A 17211-nucleotide genomic window follows, 5' to 3' on the forward strand; every position below is an offset into this window, starting at 1 on the left:
GATGGGCAGGAAGCACTTCATCACGGTAGAAAACCAACTCATGAAAGTAGAAGGAATGATGAAATTAGAAAATCACTATTTAACAACCATCACAATAACTGATTTAGGCAAGAATCACCAAAGAATGCTAAAACTATTAAGAGGAAATTTGAGGAGTAACTGAATATTCCTATAAATATCTCTCCCATAAGTTACTTACTAATTATAGAGGATAAAATAATTTTCCACTGAAGACACCTTTGAAAACACCACCTTAACCAAATAATCAAAGTTGACCTCACCAGTAATGGGACTGAAATCAACACCTGATACGAACACAGCATCACTTCTGTGATGTTCCTGTCAAAAATGCATAACCTAAATTTAATCATAAGGAAACATCACGCAAACCAAAATTAAAGGACATTCTACAAATATGTGACTTTTCTTCTAAAATGTCAATGTCATGAAACAAAGATTCAGGAACTGTTACAGAAAAAGGAGAGTAAAAGAACATGACAACTGAATGCTGTGCATAATCTTGCATTTTCTTTTGCTTTAGGGCATTATTAGGGGAACCAGTGAAATAGAAGTAAGATCAATAGACTAGTACTACATTATGGTTAATTTCCTAATTTAGGAAAGTGTACTATGGTTATGCAAGTGAATTCTTTGTTGTTAGGAGTATGTTCACTTCATCTTCACCATGAAGTATTTAGGAGTAAAGGAGTATCGTATGTAAAACTTATTCTTAAGGAATTCAGGAAAAATCACACACACACACACACACACACACACAGACTGAAAGGGAAAAAGGGATGGAGCTTTTGGTATGGTAAAATATGGCATATTGGTATGGTAACTATGGTAAATATGCTGATAATCATAGATACTACCTGAGAATTCTTTACACTATTATTGTAACATTTTATTGCAACTTCTCTGTTAAGTCCAATTAAGTCAAAATTTTTTAAAAATTAAGGCTTCAGGTCACTGAACCCGAGAGTCCTCACAGCTCAACTGGGTTTCCTACTCAAGTTACTCCAAAAAGGCAGCCACGCATAGGAGTGTCTGATACCTTGTTGTTTATGAAGCCGCTCCAATTCAGTCCTGAGGTAGTACATCTTCTTCTGGCGAGCTTCCCGGTCACTCTTTAGCTTTTCCCTCTCTTCAATAACCTGCAAAATACAAAATCCTTCAGCCTCCAACATCCTCCCTTTTCTATTGCTCTCTTCCATCAGCCTTTATGCTAGATGGTATTAGAATCCAAGGATCCAAATGTCTGCACACAAAAGTTCTGACTTTATATCAAAGGTGATATTTCATTCTGACCCAAATTCCAGAATAAAATTATCCTCTTCAGAGCTACATTGTCCAGAAAGGGTTATTTTTATGCACAAAGCACTATATATATTTTTTCCTGGGGTGGGGGTGGGTCAGATGGAGAGGTGGAGACAGAGAATCTCAAGTGGGCTCCACAGCATAGATCCCAGCAAGGGGCTCAATCCCATCACCTGAGATCATGACCTGGCCCAAAACCAAGAGTCAGATGCTCAACTGGCTGAGCCATTCAGGTGCTCCAGGAAATGTTATACTATTGATAGTAACCTAAAGCTACTGACAGCAACTATTCGACAGGGGTTCTGAGCTCAAAGGGAACCAGTAAGTGTTACAGGGGATACACTGTGTTAGGTGCATTACATATATCTTCTTTAATCCTCATGACATTATCTGTTTTACAGTAAGAAAACTGAGGTTGTGAAAGATTAAGTAACATACCCAAGGTCATACAGTAAGAAAACATAAAATCCAGGGCACCCGAGTGGCTCAGTTGTCCAAGTGTTTGCCTTCTGCTAAGGTCATGATCCTAGGGTCCTGGAATTGAGTCCCACATCGGGCTTCCTGCTCATCGGGCAGTTTGCTTCTCCCTCTGCCTCTGCCCCTCCTCCCTGCTTGTGGTCTCTCTTTCTCTCAAATAAGTAATTTTTAGAGAAAAATGTAAAATCTAGGTATATAAATCAAATCAAGTCAAATCAAATCCTGGTACATATAGCCAAATGCCCACAATGTTTCAACTGTATTACTACTACTTGATGGAAAAAACAAATACAGCTTGTCTATAATGGATTAGTGTGGAAAACCCACGTATTATCAGCCCTGACTTAGTGCTAGGTTCTTGAAGGAGTAGTAAAGGGAAAGCATTCAGTCTACAAAGTGTCTGTGCAGTCTCAGGTTTTGTCTGTATTGAACCTATCCTCCTCTTTCTGGAGTTTAGAGTATCAAGAATTAATTTCTGTCTTCCCAAGAATTAGTTACATTTCCTTTAAACCAGAAAAAAAATGACTTGCCCTTCATTTTTTTCCCTTTCTTTTTTTTCCTCCTCAGGTTTTCATTACTTTACTAGCAAAACAAATTTATACATATTACATTTTTATGTTCCTAAACAAAGTGAGTTATTAGTTACTAAGGGAATGCATTAATTTTTCCATTTGAATTTCTGCTATTCTGTATTCCTCACCCCTATGTAATTTTTACCTACTGTTTTCAAACACCTAGAATTGTTACATCATTACCCCAGCCACTGCTCCCTTCCTATACCTGAGAACACAATGAACTTTGTAGTATAAAGACTATTTTTTTTTAAAAGTGTCATTAAAAAAGCGGTGTTATTCCTGGACTCTAAAACAAATCAGAACAAGCAAAACTTATTTTTTGGGTTTAATTACCAAGCAACAACCAGGTATTAGCTTTTAACCTGCATAATCACTATAAGAAAAAGATCCAAAACTCACTAAGGTGAAAACAGGTTTACTGATTCTGCTTCACCCAATCCAATTTTGGTTCCTCGCTCCCTGACGAGGTCATATTGAAAACTTCAAGGCTCTCAAGTCCTACCCATAGGGTTCTAAGGCCAGTAATTTTGATAGAGACACTTAAAAAAGAAAAAAAAAAGGAAGTCAAGAAATTACAGTGGGACCTAGGGCCAGAATTCAGTTTAGTCCTAATAAGAAAAATGGGGGGGGGTGTATATGCATTACTTAGAGGACAGCAGCCTCACTTCAAGGACCCTACTCCCTCTAAAAGACAAATACCAATTTACATTAAAATAGGAAGGCCCAGGTACATGTTGCCAAAGCTAATATTCACCTTCTGTTTCTGGGAAGCACGGTTCTTCTCATCAGAGATCTTCTCTGGATTGTATCTTATGAGTGATGGGATGGACACCTGGACAGGCACTTGAGCAGTAGGAAGTGAGCTTAGCACTGACTCCTCCTGTTTGGGCTCATCAGGAGTCACAGTGGGGATCACACGGAGATTGGGACGGCTACGAGTAGCTTGTTTGGTAACAGGTATTACCCTGTGTGGTTCAGGTAGAGAATGGTTGGATGGCTGAGAAGCAGGGTACATGGGCCACCTAGAGGCTGCATATGCCATGTAATGCCTATAGGCATCGAAGGAAGCAGGGGGAATGGCAGGTCCCTGGTAGTTTGGAGGTATCCGAGCTGCAGCAAACTGAGATGCCCTTGGCATATGAAACTGAGATAATGAAGCAGGATGTGGAAGTCTAATTGGGGCAGACGGGGCTGATGGTAACATGCATCTGACGGCCACAGATGACTGAAAACCACTGCCAACTACCTCTGGCCCTGCAATATGACCCACTGAATGGTCAGACTTTAGAAACGGGGGGCTGTTTTTTGTGAGCAGGTAAGGATCTACAGGGGAGACTGGATGTGGATGGGACACTTCTGGGGAGTGGGTATTGCTATGGTGTGCCTCCCTGCTCTCCAGTCTGTGAGGATCTGAGGAGTGCCGATCAGCTGAGAAACGGTGGTCAACTGAGGGACAGTGGTCTGCTGAAAAGTGCTGGTCAACTGACGAACGGCGGTCGGCTGAGGAACGTGACGGTTTCTTGCCATGAAGTCGTTCCTGGGTGCGGGCAGCCAGTTTACTAATCTCTGCTACCCCAATATCCAGCCCTATGGTCTTAAGCAAGTCATGAATCTTGGCGTATTCTGGATTGGTCTCTTCTCTTGATTCTAGTTTTACAGCTGGAGCTGAAGAGGGCAGGGAGCTTGCCTTCTGTCTCAAGACTTCACTCTCAGAGCCCCCAAGGGGTTTTGGTGGAGATTCGGCCTTTAAATCCTCTTCTTCATCCCCATAGAGAAATTTCTCCTCATCCTCGATATCAGGGAAACTACGGCGCCTTTTTTCCTGTGTACTGGTAGAGTCTGCCAACATGCTTAAAATGCGGGAAAAACCACTGCCATCCTGGCTAGCCCTCTCATGGGGCAGCAAGAAATCTGTGTGTCGCTCAGGCCCCTCAGCCTTCATATTCAATTTCTCCTTGTGGCACAGAAAACTTCCAAACTTTTCTCTGAGAGGACTGTTGTCTTTGGGTATCCCAGGGAGAGGACCCCATTGGTAAAGGTTGCCCTGAGGTTCCTTTAGGGTAGTCTCTACCATAGCCCCCTTGTTTTCAATCTCGGAGGCAAAAGCAGCAATAGCACCACTTAGTGGAAGAGATGGGTGACCAGAGTAGACAGGGTGATCCTGGCTGGAGCTGGTACTGCTGGAAAAACTCTCAAGCTGCAAAGACAAGCACAAGTGATTTAGCCTCGATGCAGAATCTCAGAAAACTAATAATTGAAATAGATACTTAAATACTTTGTTCTTCTTGAATTAATAGGAGAATGATAAGTATGAATGAAAAAGAGGTACAGTATGCTTAGGCAGGTTCAAGATTCGGGTTTCCATCTCTCCAGATGCTTCTGCTGAAGCAAGGGGAAATAAGAAGTAAGGTAGACTAGCATGAATTCTCACTTTTGCCCATTTGTTGTAACCCTTATCAAAGAATATGATTCATATTCATATTTCCTCAAAGAGGAAAAAAAGGCATATAAAAATGTAGCTGCTTTGGTTCAAGTGGGATCTGGAAACTGTGAAACCCTAACTGATCAGCCTTCCCTTCCTTCCTTATGCCCCCTTAGGTACTTCTTCAGAAACCTCTAACTCCTAAGAGAATAGCTAAAAAATAGTGCTCATGCCTGATCATCATTTCACAGATGAAAAAAAATAACAAGGCCCAGAATGGTGAGGTGACTTGCCTAAATATCGCACAGCAAGTTGGCAGCAGTGGGACCAGAATCAGAATCTCCTGATTTCTGGTCTAGTGTCCTACCACTGATTAATTTTGTCTTCTCTCCAAAGAGAAATGAGGAAAATTCAGATCATCTCCTATCTTTGGCCTTTAAACTTAATTTCGAAGATATCCACATTCCAAGATTCCTACATGGCTATCCAATTTAGAGAAAAAACTTACAATAAATACCCAAAAATGTTTATTTAGAAAGCCTAATATATGACAATAGAAGCCCTCTACTGATGCACTGTTAGGCCTACAGTTTCCTTTGGAGAATCCTGGAAGATACAGCTCATAAACCTAACAAGGTTGTTCCAGGATATATTACAAAGATATCATTAGAAACATACACCCCTGAGAAAGTAACCAAGTTTTAAGACATTAGAGGAACTAGCAAGAGACCCTAGAAATGCAGCAGAGACCTGAATGGAAGGCTCCATGTCCACCTCAATCCGTTTCTTCAGAATTGACTTCTTGGGCATCACAGATACTTCCTCAGGCCGATGTAAAGAATATCCTGGCTCCGATGCTGTCAGGACACCTGATAGTCCAGGAATGGGACAGCTATTGTCACCACCATCAACTCCAACCAGCTCCTGACTCAAGCTCCTACTTCGTTCCTCCTCTTCCTCTCGTTTTCGCCTGGCAAGGTCCAGCTCTCGAAACTCAGGATCTAGAAACCTAGGGCTTGGGCTTCGTCTACGCTGTCGGTAGTTGCGGGTCCCTGATGTAAAACCTGAGTGATCACCTCCCATGCTGTGTATCTTCTCTGTGTCATCATAACGGGGCCGTTTGGCCTCCCGACTCCTTTCCTCAGGTCTTATGGAGTAGGAGCCTTTGAGTTTATCTCTATTCCTTTCTGTTCCTCGCAACAGCTCATCATGACAACCAATATGGGGACTATAATCAGAACGATGCAGGAAAGTTTCTCTTGTCCGGTAGTCCTCATCAAGTTGTCCTAAGAATGGACTAAGAGGTCCCTCCTCCCGAGAAATATATCGTTCAAGACCTCGAGAGCACTGGGAACTTCGAGTGAAGACAGAATCATCAGTCAGGTCATCCCTGAGGAAAGAGACAAGCATCACTGAATACAATGGACTTGGAAACAGCGAGACCAGGCAAGACTAAGAGCCTGACATTCAAGCAAGGGGCTACAGAATACTCAAGACAAAACACAATAATCATGAAGTCCAAGAACAAACCCATGGAACATTTCTTCTGCCTTTCTCCAGGACACAAGCAACTTTAGCCTCTAACCAAAGGGAGATAGTACTAGTCTGTCTGGACAGAGCTCGTAGGCTAATCTCTTTGAGTAGACTCTGGAGATGCACACTATCACACTAGGGCTTGGGAGATCTGAAAATATCACTACCAGATTACAAAAAGCCCGGGATTACACAACTCCACACTAGCTTAAATTCTAGCTCTTTATTACCAAAAGTGTGAATCAGCAGCATCTGTATTACCCAGGAACTTTTTAGAAATGTGAACTCTCAGGCTCCATCCAGGCCTACTGAACCAGAATCTGCATTTTAACAGGATCTTCAGGTAATAGGTATGCACTTTAAAATATGAGGAACACTAGGCCAGATCAATGATTTTCAAGCTATGTTCTACAGAGATTCTAAAGACTGCTCAGGAGGTGCCTAAAAGAAAGACATGTTAAGAAAGCACACCCTGGCAGCCCCTGGGTGGCTCAGTCAGTTAAGTGTGTGACTTCAGCTCAGGGTTCTGGGATAGAGCCTTACATTGGGCTCCATGCTCAGAGGGGGGTCTGCTTCTCACCCTTGCCCTCTTCCCCTCCCCTTGCTTGTGCTCACTCTAATAAATAAATAAAATCTTAAAAAAAGAAAGAAAGAAAGAAAAAAAGCAAAGCCTGCATGGCTCTGGGTCTTCCACCTCACTGAAACTGTACTAGCTCTAATTTTATCTGTTTATGAGATAAAATTCTATATATCATTTGGAAAAGAAGTGTTTCACTGTAGGGAAAATTTTTTAAACTACTGAGCTACCTAACTGGCTTTATTTTCTCACAAGTTTTAGAAGGTTCTCCAATGCTTTGTTTCGCTAGTTCACATATTAAAAGCCATAAAATTCCTTCACAGCCTATTTAATTCCCTCTTTTCTACTTTGCTTGGATATCCACAGGCACCCTGCTAGTCCTGGGTCTGGAAAAAGTATGTGATTGTTTGGCTCACTATATATTTTTATTTCATAAAAATAATACAGTCTTGGACCTTTGTGGCATGAAGATAAAAATATAGGCTGGAACACCTGTCTGTTCAGAGCTCTGTACTACACACAAGTCCTAATCTTTTTGGGTACTGTAGTTACAGAGCTTCTACTGCCCCCCGAAACAATCTCTGATTTAATCACAGGTGGAAATAAAGATCCTCCAGCACTTTGAGCATACAACTTTTAAATAATATGAATGAAAAATTTACAGGTCACTCACATTCCATTCACACTGGTGTTTTCTACAGTTTCCAGTACCTACCTTTATTTTTTGAAAGTTTCTAAGAATTAGCTTTTCTTTCATTTTGTTTGATTTTTTAGTTGCTTTCTCTGGGACTGAGTTAGCAGAACATCAAAGAATGGCCTTTTCTTATTCACCAGTCCTGTCTTTGTTTTAGACCTGGGTAATAGCTATAAATAACCTTATGAAAGACTACTGAAGATAAACTTTATCACGTCCACTAAAAGAATGCCACCCATGGGAATCCATGTTCCTATAACTCACCTGCTCCCCAAGAATCAGGAGAATTTTGAGCTTTCAATATAGCATAAAATAGGGAAAAAAATGGGATTGAACAAAGGACAAACTCTGAAATCAAACCAGAGTAAAACATTTTGCTCTTTAAGTTTGTTGGCCATGAACATACCTATTTCCAGGGAAGAATGTTCGTGAGTTGCTCCACTGCTACCATCTACCATAGAAAACTCTGACTGTATTAGTTTAGGGGGGAAAGATACAGGCTCCACAGGTAATGGCAAATTCATCCATACTTCTATGTTCAGCTCCACACTAAAACTATTACATATTACACCAAATGACATACCAGCTCAAGATCTAATCCACCCCTGTATATCAAGAAGTCAGACTCCTCCCAGAGTCTCCGTCCAGACTTATAATCTCCAGCAAAAGGAGGCAAACAAAAACAAAAACAAAAAACCTCCATAACAAAACAAAACAAAAAATCCACAATGAAAAATTGCACATTAACAGTTTAAAGAATGAGCCATCATGTAAACACAGGGCAGAAATTAAGTTGCTTATTAGAAGTCCATGTACTCCTTTCCCAGGTCTCCCAAAGGATAAGAGAAAGCACTAGCTGCAGTAAAAGTAAGCCCTAAAAAGGTAACCATACCCTGTAGCTCAGAATAGTCCAGGGACCCACTCTCTCTGAAAGCTTTAGTTAAATCCAACTCTTTTCTAAAATAAGGTCTATCTATTTAAAAAATTGACTGTTGGATGTAGGTGATGAGTACGTGAGGGCTCACTGTCCTATTCTACTTTTTTTTTTTTTAAGATTTAATTAGCATTATTAAGCTATTCATGAATTGGGCAGCATCTCATCTAGCAAGTAGAGGGGAGCTCCCTCTCTGTACTTTTCTACTTATGAATTGCACTGTATCAGTCAAAAGAAATATAACATATATCCACATAAAAGTTTATACACCAATTGTTCATAGCTGCATTATTCACAATAGCCAAATCATGGAAACAACCCAAATTTATCTATCCATTCATCACTGATAAATGGATAAACAAAACACACACAATGAAGTATTACAGGCAGTAAAAAGGAAAGAAGTACTATTATATGCTACTACATGAGTGAGTCTTGAAAAATATTATGCTGGGGCGCCTGGGTGGTTCAGTGGGTTAAAGCCTTTGCCTTCGGCTCAGGTCATGATCCCAGGGTTCTGGGATTGAGCCCTGCATCAGGATCTCTGCTCAGCAGGGAGCCTGCTTCCTCCTCTCTCTGCCTGCCTTTCTGCCTACTTGTGATCTCACTCTCTGTCAAATAAATAAATAAAATCTTAAAAAAAAAAAAAAAGAAAAATATTATGCTACGTGAAAGAGGCAAGTCACATATGAAATGTCCAGAATAGGCAAATCTATGGAGACAGAAAGTAGATTAGTGATAAGCTAGGGCAGGTGGTAGGGTTAACTAATAAATAGCTAAGAGTAGAGGTAATAAAACTATTCTAAAACTAATCACAGTAGTGAATTCACAACTCTAAGAATATACTAAAAGTCACTGAACTGTACAACTTTACATGGGTATATTTTATGGTATGTGAATTATGGCTCAATAAAGCTATTAAAATATATATACGATAAAAACAGGAAAAAGATCCTCCAGAGCCCAAACATCCCATTCTTTTCCTCTGCTGATTCCCCAAAATGCTGGAAGAAAACTGTGTGCTTCTGTCTTTTCCCTATGGCAAACTGGAGGGAAAAAATCCTGCTCCTTCAACCTATGTTAGGGCAAGAAGGGTTAAGAATTCCATGAATGGAACACTTTGATAACATGGGAAACTGACCTCACATCCACAAATCTTCAAAAGCTGACTGTTTTCTTACAACCTATTCATGTTCCCTTTCCAGAGTAAGTTAGATTAATACACACAGGGATGCCAAGGTGAGAACGCAGACAACTCTGGCAATTTGGCTGTAATCCAAACTGGATATAAAGTTTAATATATTCAATAAGGGAAGAGAAAGAATACCAGAGTCCCAGGAAAATGTTTATTGGTTTATTTTTAAAGATTTTATTTTTGGATGCCTGGGTGGCTCAGTTGGTTAAGCATCTGCCTTTGGCTCAGGTCATGATCCCAGGGTCCTTGGATGGAGTCCCGCATCGGGATCCTTGCTCAGTAGGGAGATTGCCTCTGCCTCTGCCTCTGCCTTCTGCTCTCCCTGCTTGTGCTTGCTCTCTTGTTCTTTCTCTGAATCTTAAAAAAAACCCCAAAACTTTAAAGATTTTATTTTTGGGTAATCTCTATATCCCACGTTGGGCTTGAACTTACAACCTCAAGAACAAGAGCTGAATGCCCTACTGACTGAGCCAGCCAGGTGTGCCCAGGAAAAAATTTAAAACACCTATATACAGAGTACAAAAATGGCCTGGACCTAGAAATGGTCAGGCTGAAGACTAGACACGCTGTCAGGAGACATCCTGAGAATGTCAATGGTCCTATGACCCGATTTTAGTAGACCGTAATTATCCACACAAACCATATTGAGCAAAAGTACACAGAACAAACATCAAAATAATGGACTGGTACCTCCTTCTATTCTTCTTCCTTAAATAATCTTTACATCCAACATGGGGCTCAAACTCATAATTGTGAGATCAAGAGACGTATGCTCTACCAACTGCCCCAGCCACGTGCCCCACTGGTAGCTCCTTTTAGAACCTTCATCTCATTTTCTCTAAAATAGACTTGTCTCTCTGAAACACATGATTCTGGAAAGAAAACTAGGGTCCCAAACTCCCTAAAAGGAAAATTTTAATTTTTACAACTTAAAAAAAGACAATTAGCTCTCTGAAGCACACGTGCATAACGAAGCTTATGGAAAGGGGAGGTGACAGCCTGGAACTGACAAGAGGAAATGCTAAAGTTACCTCAAAACCTTAACAAGGAAGGAAGAGAGTCACACCATGCACCACCTACTCAATCATCTCCCAAAATAGAAGCAGTCAGAAGGGCAAGGGCTTTTGCCTCAGTTAAGGGACACAGTCACATACCTTGAAGCCCTATCTTCAGAAGCTTATGTTGTATGACCTAGAACTGTCCTGCCTTGCTTTGCCACATCAAATTGCCACTACGGCTTCTAAGAAAATATTACCAAAGGGTAGCACTGGTATTCAGACTTCCTGCCCAGTTGTCCCCCACCTGTCTGCCTATGCTAGGTGTACCACGGCATGAACAGTCTCAGTTTGTAAGACTATCACATCGATTTGTTGCTACTGCTCATCATTGTGAAAACTCCCAGTATACTGGGCAGAGACTGTAAGAGACATGGCTCTCAGCTCTCAGAAAGATTGCTTTCCCTGTACTCCCATTCTTATTTATTTACTTTCCTGTGGTGAGACATACCTAATGCGATTACTTCCCATATACAGTTAAGTTCCTAATACCTGGGACCTATTACACTCTGCGGAGTGTGTTTGTCCTTCCTCAGCATTCCAACAATTGTAAAGTAGTAACTGAAATTAAACATTTTTAAAGACCTTTAACTTTCCATTAATGCTTACATATTTAGATACATACATTAGACATAAATTTATCTAAGCCCTTTCTGAACCTATATTTCAACCTGATCAAGTTGAAAAACAACACCACTAAAAGATTTCCTATTTTGTCCAGAACTTTCCTTTGTAGAAAGGATCCTAGTTCCAGTATCTTAGAATCCTTATCATCTCAACTGTTTTAATCTGGGGAACTCTGCTTATGTCCCTTCAGCTTTCCAGATGGACAAGGACGACATTCTGAAGTCTTCTACATAACTCTTTCAGCAACAGAGTCTACATCAATATACTATCCCCACTCAGAAAGCCTTTTCCAATGCAGTACTTTGTACTGGATATAGGACATAACTTCAGTGCTGGCACCACTCTTTCAAATACATCATGCAGAAAAGAGCAACTTTTCTACCTTCCTCACATGAAGCCTACCTGTCCACGTCCTCCAGATTATCCACTGGTGACCCCAGTCGATCACTAAGCCGTCGCCGTTCTGGTATGCCAACACAGAAATGGTCATTGCCAACAGTGATCCTTAAGCTCTGTTCCAAAGAAGAGTCAGAACGCAGACCAGGAGAGCGCCTCTACAAACATAAAAGATAATGTAATAGTCCATAGGATCAAGACATCCCTATACCCAAAAATGTACTCCTCCTTAATTATAAAGTAGCCCAACACGGAGAGGAATGGCTATGGTAAGATCCTATCCCCAGAATAAAGCACATTTAAAAAAATCTTTTTTTTTTTTTAAGATTTTTAAAATTTGACATAGAGACACAACAAGAGAGGGAACACAGCAGGAGGAATGGGGAAAGGGATAAGAAGCTTCCTGCTGAGCAGGGAGTTCTATGTGGGACTTGATCCCAGGACCTTGAAATCATGACCCAAGCTTAAGGCAGATGCTTAAAAACTGAGCCACCCAGGTGCCCCAACAAATCATTTTCTTAGATGAAAGGCCACACTTCCAACCCTCCCCACCAGTGCCCTTTCATTTTTTCATTTACTAGTACTGGGCATGGGACGAGAAGAGTAAATTAAGTCTCTTCTCAGAATCTCTACATACACTCACTCTTCATTATAGTGAAGCAAGCAAGCAAAAACCTTTTTTTTTTAAGTACTTCTGATAGCGGAAAGTGCTATAAAATTATTAAAACATGATAACATGAAAGAGATTAGGGAAAAGGAGCTACTTCAGAGAGAAGGGTTAAAGGTGGCTTTCCTGAGGTGATACTATTTAACTTTACACTTGAATGATGAGATGTCAGCCTTGAAAACAGATGGAAGGATGTTTCAGGCAAAAAGAAAAAGCTCTGTAATACGCTTAGTGTGTTCTGGGTAACAGAAAGGCAGCTAGTGTGACTGCAGCAAAGTGACAGAAGACAGGCAGAAACCAGTTAGGAAATTTGAATTTTATTCTTAGTGCAGTAAGAAGCCACAGAAAGATTTGCAGCTCAAGAGTGATATGATCTGACTACATTCTTCCTCTAGATGCTTGCATTGCTCATCCTCTTATCTCCTTCAGGTCTTTCTTAAAGTCACCTTCCCAGACCTTCCCTGGCTACCCTATTAACAAGTATTAACTCCTTTCTCTGTTCTTGTTTGTTCTTAGTTCTATTTAACATGCCAAAATAATTGACTTCTCCATCTTATTTATTATCTGACCCCCTTCTGGTAGAATATAAGCTCTATGAGGGCAGGGTTTTTTGACTGTTCATGTTGTAACCCCAGTGCCCCGAACAGTGCCTAATAAATGCTAGATGTTTAATAAATACTTCTCAAATGTATATAATGACGATTTAAAAAATGATTTTGATTGATGGATGCAGAATAAACTGGGTGGTAACAAGAATATAAAGGATCCTAACAGATGGGAAGTAATAGGACTTAGACTAGAGAGATGGTAGGAGGACAGTTTGGGGAATGTATCCTGGACTGAGAGCTGACAAATTAGATGAAGTGACCAACAGCCTGCACTTGGAAAAGGGAGACAATCACTGTTTCTGGCTGAGCAACGGATGAGGTCTTTTACTGAGACAGAAAAGCCCAGAGCACTGGAGAAAAGAGACGTTATGGAAAGTAGTAGTCAACTTTCTTTGCTTCCTCTGTAGAAATGCTTGATTCCTCAGACTATACCTGCTCAGCTATGAAAATCTCAGCATAGTGACAAGTCAACTCACCTATGAGCAGAGTACTTAGAGTACTCTCCAATATTTTTAGAAAGCCACCCCACCCAAGAAAACAAAAACTCTGTCACTGGGTTTTTAAAAAAAGATTGGTGAACTGAAAATAAAAACAAATTCCAAAACACCAGCCCCAGGCCAGAGGTGGTTATAGGTTAGTATTACATTTTTAATATTACATCTAATTTTTTTTTTTTTAAGATTTTATTTTGGGGGAGCACCTAGATGGCTCAGTTGACGGAGCACGCGACTCTTGATCTCATGGTCATGAGTTCAAGGCCCACACTAGGCATGGAGCCTACTTCTAAGAAAGGCAGGCAGGAAGAAAGAAACACAGAAAGAGGGAGAGAAACACAGAAAGAAAGATTTCATGTTTTAAGTAATCTCTCCACCCAACCTGGAGCTTGAACTCACAACCCTGAGAACAAAAGGCACACAGTCTACCAACTTAAGCTGGACAGGCCCCCCTAAACTTCTTAACCTCATGTTCTGTTCCTTGAGCAGGAGAACAAAACCGTGAAAATCACGGGTGCCAGGAACCAGGTAGATACGGATTGAATCACTGCTACACCACTTCTTAGCCATGTGACAGTAAGTTGCTCAAACCTCTCTGAATACCTCAGCTAGTCAATAACGCGATTTTCACTGCCTCGGCTCACAAGGCTGTGACTGTTCAAAGAGAATGTGTAAAGCGAAGGGCTGGGCATAATCCTGCCACATAACTCAGTAAGTGGTGGCATTTATTACAATGACTGTGGACGCACAGTTCATTTCGGAGAAGTACCTCCAGTTTGCTAAGAGTTTACACTCGAGGGGTCTATGCTGATGGGGTTTAGGCAACCCTAACTGGCCACAAAGACATTCCAGCTTCTTTTCCAAGACCTCTGAAGCAGCTCATGTCTAAGGGGATACCAAACCACTGAATTCTGAGGAAACTGCACAAGTACCAGGCACACGGTTTGGAGGGCATTCCCCTCGCCCTGGCAAACTTTTCCGCATCTCACCTAGAGTGAGAGAAACAGCCTATTCCAGAAACGGTGCACTGCCTCCCGACCAGGCGCCCGTTTGGGTCCCGAGCCCGTTATTGTGCAAAAAGGGGTCCCGGGGCTGACAGGGAACCTCCAGGTTCGGGCGTCGCTGAGGGAGCCCGTGGGGGGATGGAGGGCCCTCGATCCTGGGACTCTGGCCTGGAGGCCTCGGGGCGCCTGTGCTGCGGGCGTTTCTGGAGGCGGGAAGCCCGGGAGAGGGGGCTAGGGTAAAGAGGGAGTCTCGGTTGAGGGGTGGGATTACCCGGCTGCCGCTGTCGCCTGGATGGTCTCCGCGGCCGTCCCGGGCGAAGTCGGCGCGGGACTCCCCCCGGCTGCTGCCTCGGAAACCGGCCGAGCCCGGCGGGAAGAGTCGTCGGCCCCGCGGCGGCGATGGGGAGCCACGACGGGCCCGCGGCGGGGAGGGGGAAACGCGACGACCCCGCGGCGGGGAAGGCGAGGCCCGGCGGCCGCGGGGCGGGGACGGAGAGCCGCGGCGACCCCGCGGAGGGGACGGAGAGGCCCGGCGGCCGCGGTGCCCTGAAGGCGAGCGGGGCCGCCGAGCAGCGTTCCGCGACGAGGAGGAGCCGGAGGGCGGCGGCGAGGTGCGGCGAGCCGGGCCTGAGGAGGAGCCGGAGCTGCGGCCGGTGCGCGGGCCGCCCCCGCCGCTCTCTTTAGGCCGGTGCGAAGAGACGGAGGAGCGGGCGCCGCTGCGGTACATGGCTCTGGCAGCAGCGGCCACGACGGCAGCTCCGACCCAGGGGCCCCCTGGACGCGGGGCCCCAGCGCGCCGCTGCAGCTGCAGCCTCGGCCGCCACGGCCGCCACGCGCCGCCCCCGCAGCCGGAGCCGCCCCCTCCCCTCGGCCCCGCGCCGCCCCTGGGGCCCGGCCGAGCGCGCGGCCGCGGCTGGCGGTTGGACGCGCGAGCACGCGTCCGACACACCCCCCCGCCCTCCGGGGCTCCCCGCTCCTCCACTCAGGGAGCGGCCACAGAAGCCAGAAGTGGGGAGGAGCGCAAAAGCCTGAGCGAGGCAGGCCGAGGGGAGGGGAAGCGGAGCGCGCGACCTGCGCCCGGCACGCTCCGCCCCAAGCCGGCAAGATGGCGGCGGGAAGGCCGCCCACTTCCCCTCCCCCGGTGGCCACGTGACCTGGAGGGCCTCCGCGCGGGTAGAGCCTGGCGGAAGAGACGGGATTAGCGGGAGCGAAACAGGCTTTTCTGGGGGTGCTCGAAGCCTGGGGACATCGCGGGAGCATCTTCGCCCTGTTCCCTAAACCTTCTAATTTACGTGGGGACAGTAAGTGGTTATAAGTTATGGGATACAAATAACCCCCAAAACAGTTATGGCGCAGGTATAGCAAGGATGACCACCAACGCCCCGGCCCCCACAGGAGCCTCAGCCATCATTTTACTTTCCATTTCTCCTGAATTCTGGCGACTGAAATTGAGGACAGGATAATGCAGAATGGGGATGGGTTGAGGGGCGAAGAGTCAAACCCAGAGCAGACATCAGAGTAAATTGTTGGCTCTCTCAACCAGAATACTTCTGGTCGTGGGGAAAGTCACTCACTGCCAAAGGGTCTGTAGAATGACAGGAGGCCTAGAGAGTTTTTGTGAGCGATTCGGAACCTCCAGTCTAGACCAGAATTTTCCTGGACGTCTGGCTGTAGTAGTCCCCAGTTTTAGCCTGCAAAAGTCAAGAAAAAGTAAACACACAAAAGAAGAAAAACAGTGGTCAAAAACATGAAAAAAAAGTTGACCCTTATCAAACTCTTCCAAACAAAACAGTGGCTTGATGATTTTCATCTCTCAACTAGAAACACAAAATTTGAAATTGGTAAGAAAATCAAGTTTCTATTTCCAAAGCAAAGGCAGAACAAATTTTTTTAACCACAAAATTTCCATTTTCTAATTTATGTTTCTTTTCTTTTTAAAATTTCTATTTATTTGAGAGAGAGAGAGAAAGGGAGACTGTGAGAGGGGAGGTCAGAGGGAGCAGCAGCCTCCCAGTGGAGCTGGGAGCCCCGTGCAAGACTTGATCCTGGAACTCTGGTCTCATGACCTGAGCTGAAGGCAGTTGCCCAATCAACTGAGCCACCCAGGCGCCCCATAATTTATGTTTCCATATTAAATCTAAAATATATCCAATATTACGTGTTTGTATAATGACATTTGCTTATAACATAGCTCAGTAACAACAAAGTACATTTTAAAAAAAATTTTTACCTATTTATCTGCCAGAGAGAGAGCGAAAAAAAGCACAAGTAGGGGAGCAGCAGGCAGAGACGCTGACTCCCTGCTGAGCAAGAAGACAGAGGCAGGACTGGATCCTAGGACCGGAAGATCATGACCTGATCCAAAGGCAGACAACTAACTGACCCATCCAGGCACCCCCAGCATTTGCATTTTTGATCCTTGACTTTTGGGTTTCACGTCTTAAGGTCTTCATCATGTCAAGATTATCAATATATTCCATGTATATTTTAACACTTAAATGATTTTGTTTTCCCAGGTTAGTTTATCTGGAATTTTATGTATGAATGAATCCTTACATAATCATTCTATTAAGTTAAAATCTAAAATCACTTTTCATGGATGGATAGTCAATTTTGTTCAAACATGAATTGGT

The 17211-nt window shown here is 43.5% G+C and overlaps 1 protein-coding gene across 3 annotated transcripts in view; it reads right to left on the reverse strand.

Annotated features, from left to right (window-relative positions):
- Nucleotides 1-15370, reverse strand: part of ZNF318 (zinc finger protein 318) — a 32976-nt gene extending 17606 nt beyond the window's left edge. For all 3 annotated transcript variants that reach the window (XM_044251374.1, XM_044251357.1, XM_044251365.1), the window contains exons 1-5: nt 14850-15370; nt 11812-11963; nt 5545-6184; nt 3127-4569; nt 1058-1157 (exon numbers count right to left, since the gene is read on the reverse strand). In XM_044251374.1, coding sequence (XP_044107309.1) covers nt 1058-1157; nt 3127-4569; nt 5545-6184; nt 11812-11963; nt 14850-15305 — 2791 coding nt within the window. In that variant the 5' untranslated portion in view covers nt 15306-15370. The remainder of the gene's footprint in view (nt 1-1057; nt 1158-3126; nt 4570-5544; nt 6185-11811; nt 11964-14849) is intronic.
- Between the last annotated feature and the right edge of the window lie 1841 nt (nt 15371-17211).

Source organism: Neovison vison, chromosome 1 (genome assembly GCF_020171115.1).
Source record: "Neovison vison isolate M4711 chromosome 1, ASM_NN_V1, whole genome shotgun sequence".
In the NCBI taxonomy this organism is placed as follows: Eukaryota; Metazoa; Chordata; class Mammalia; order Carnivora; family Mustelidae; genus Neogale; species Neogale vison.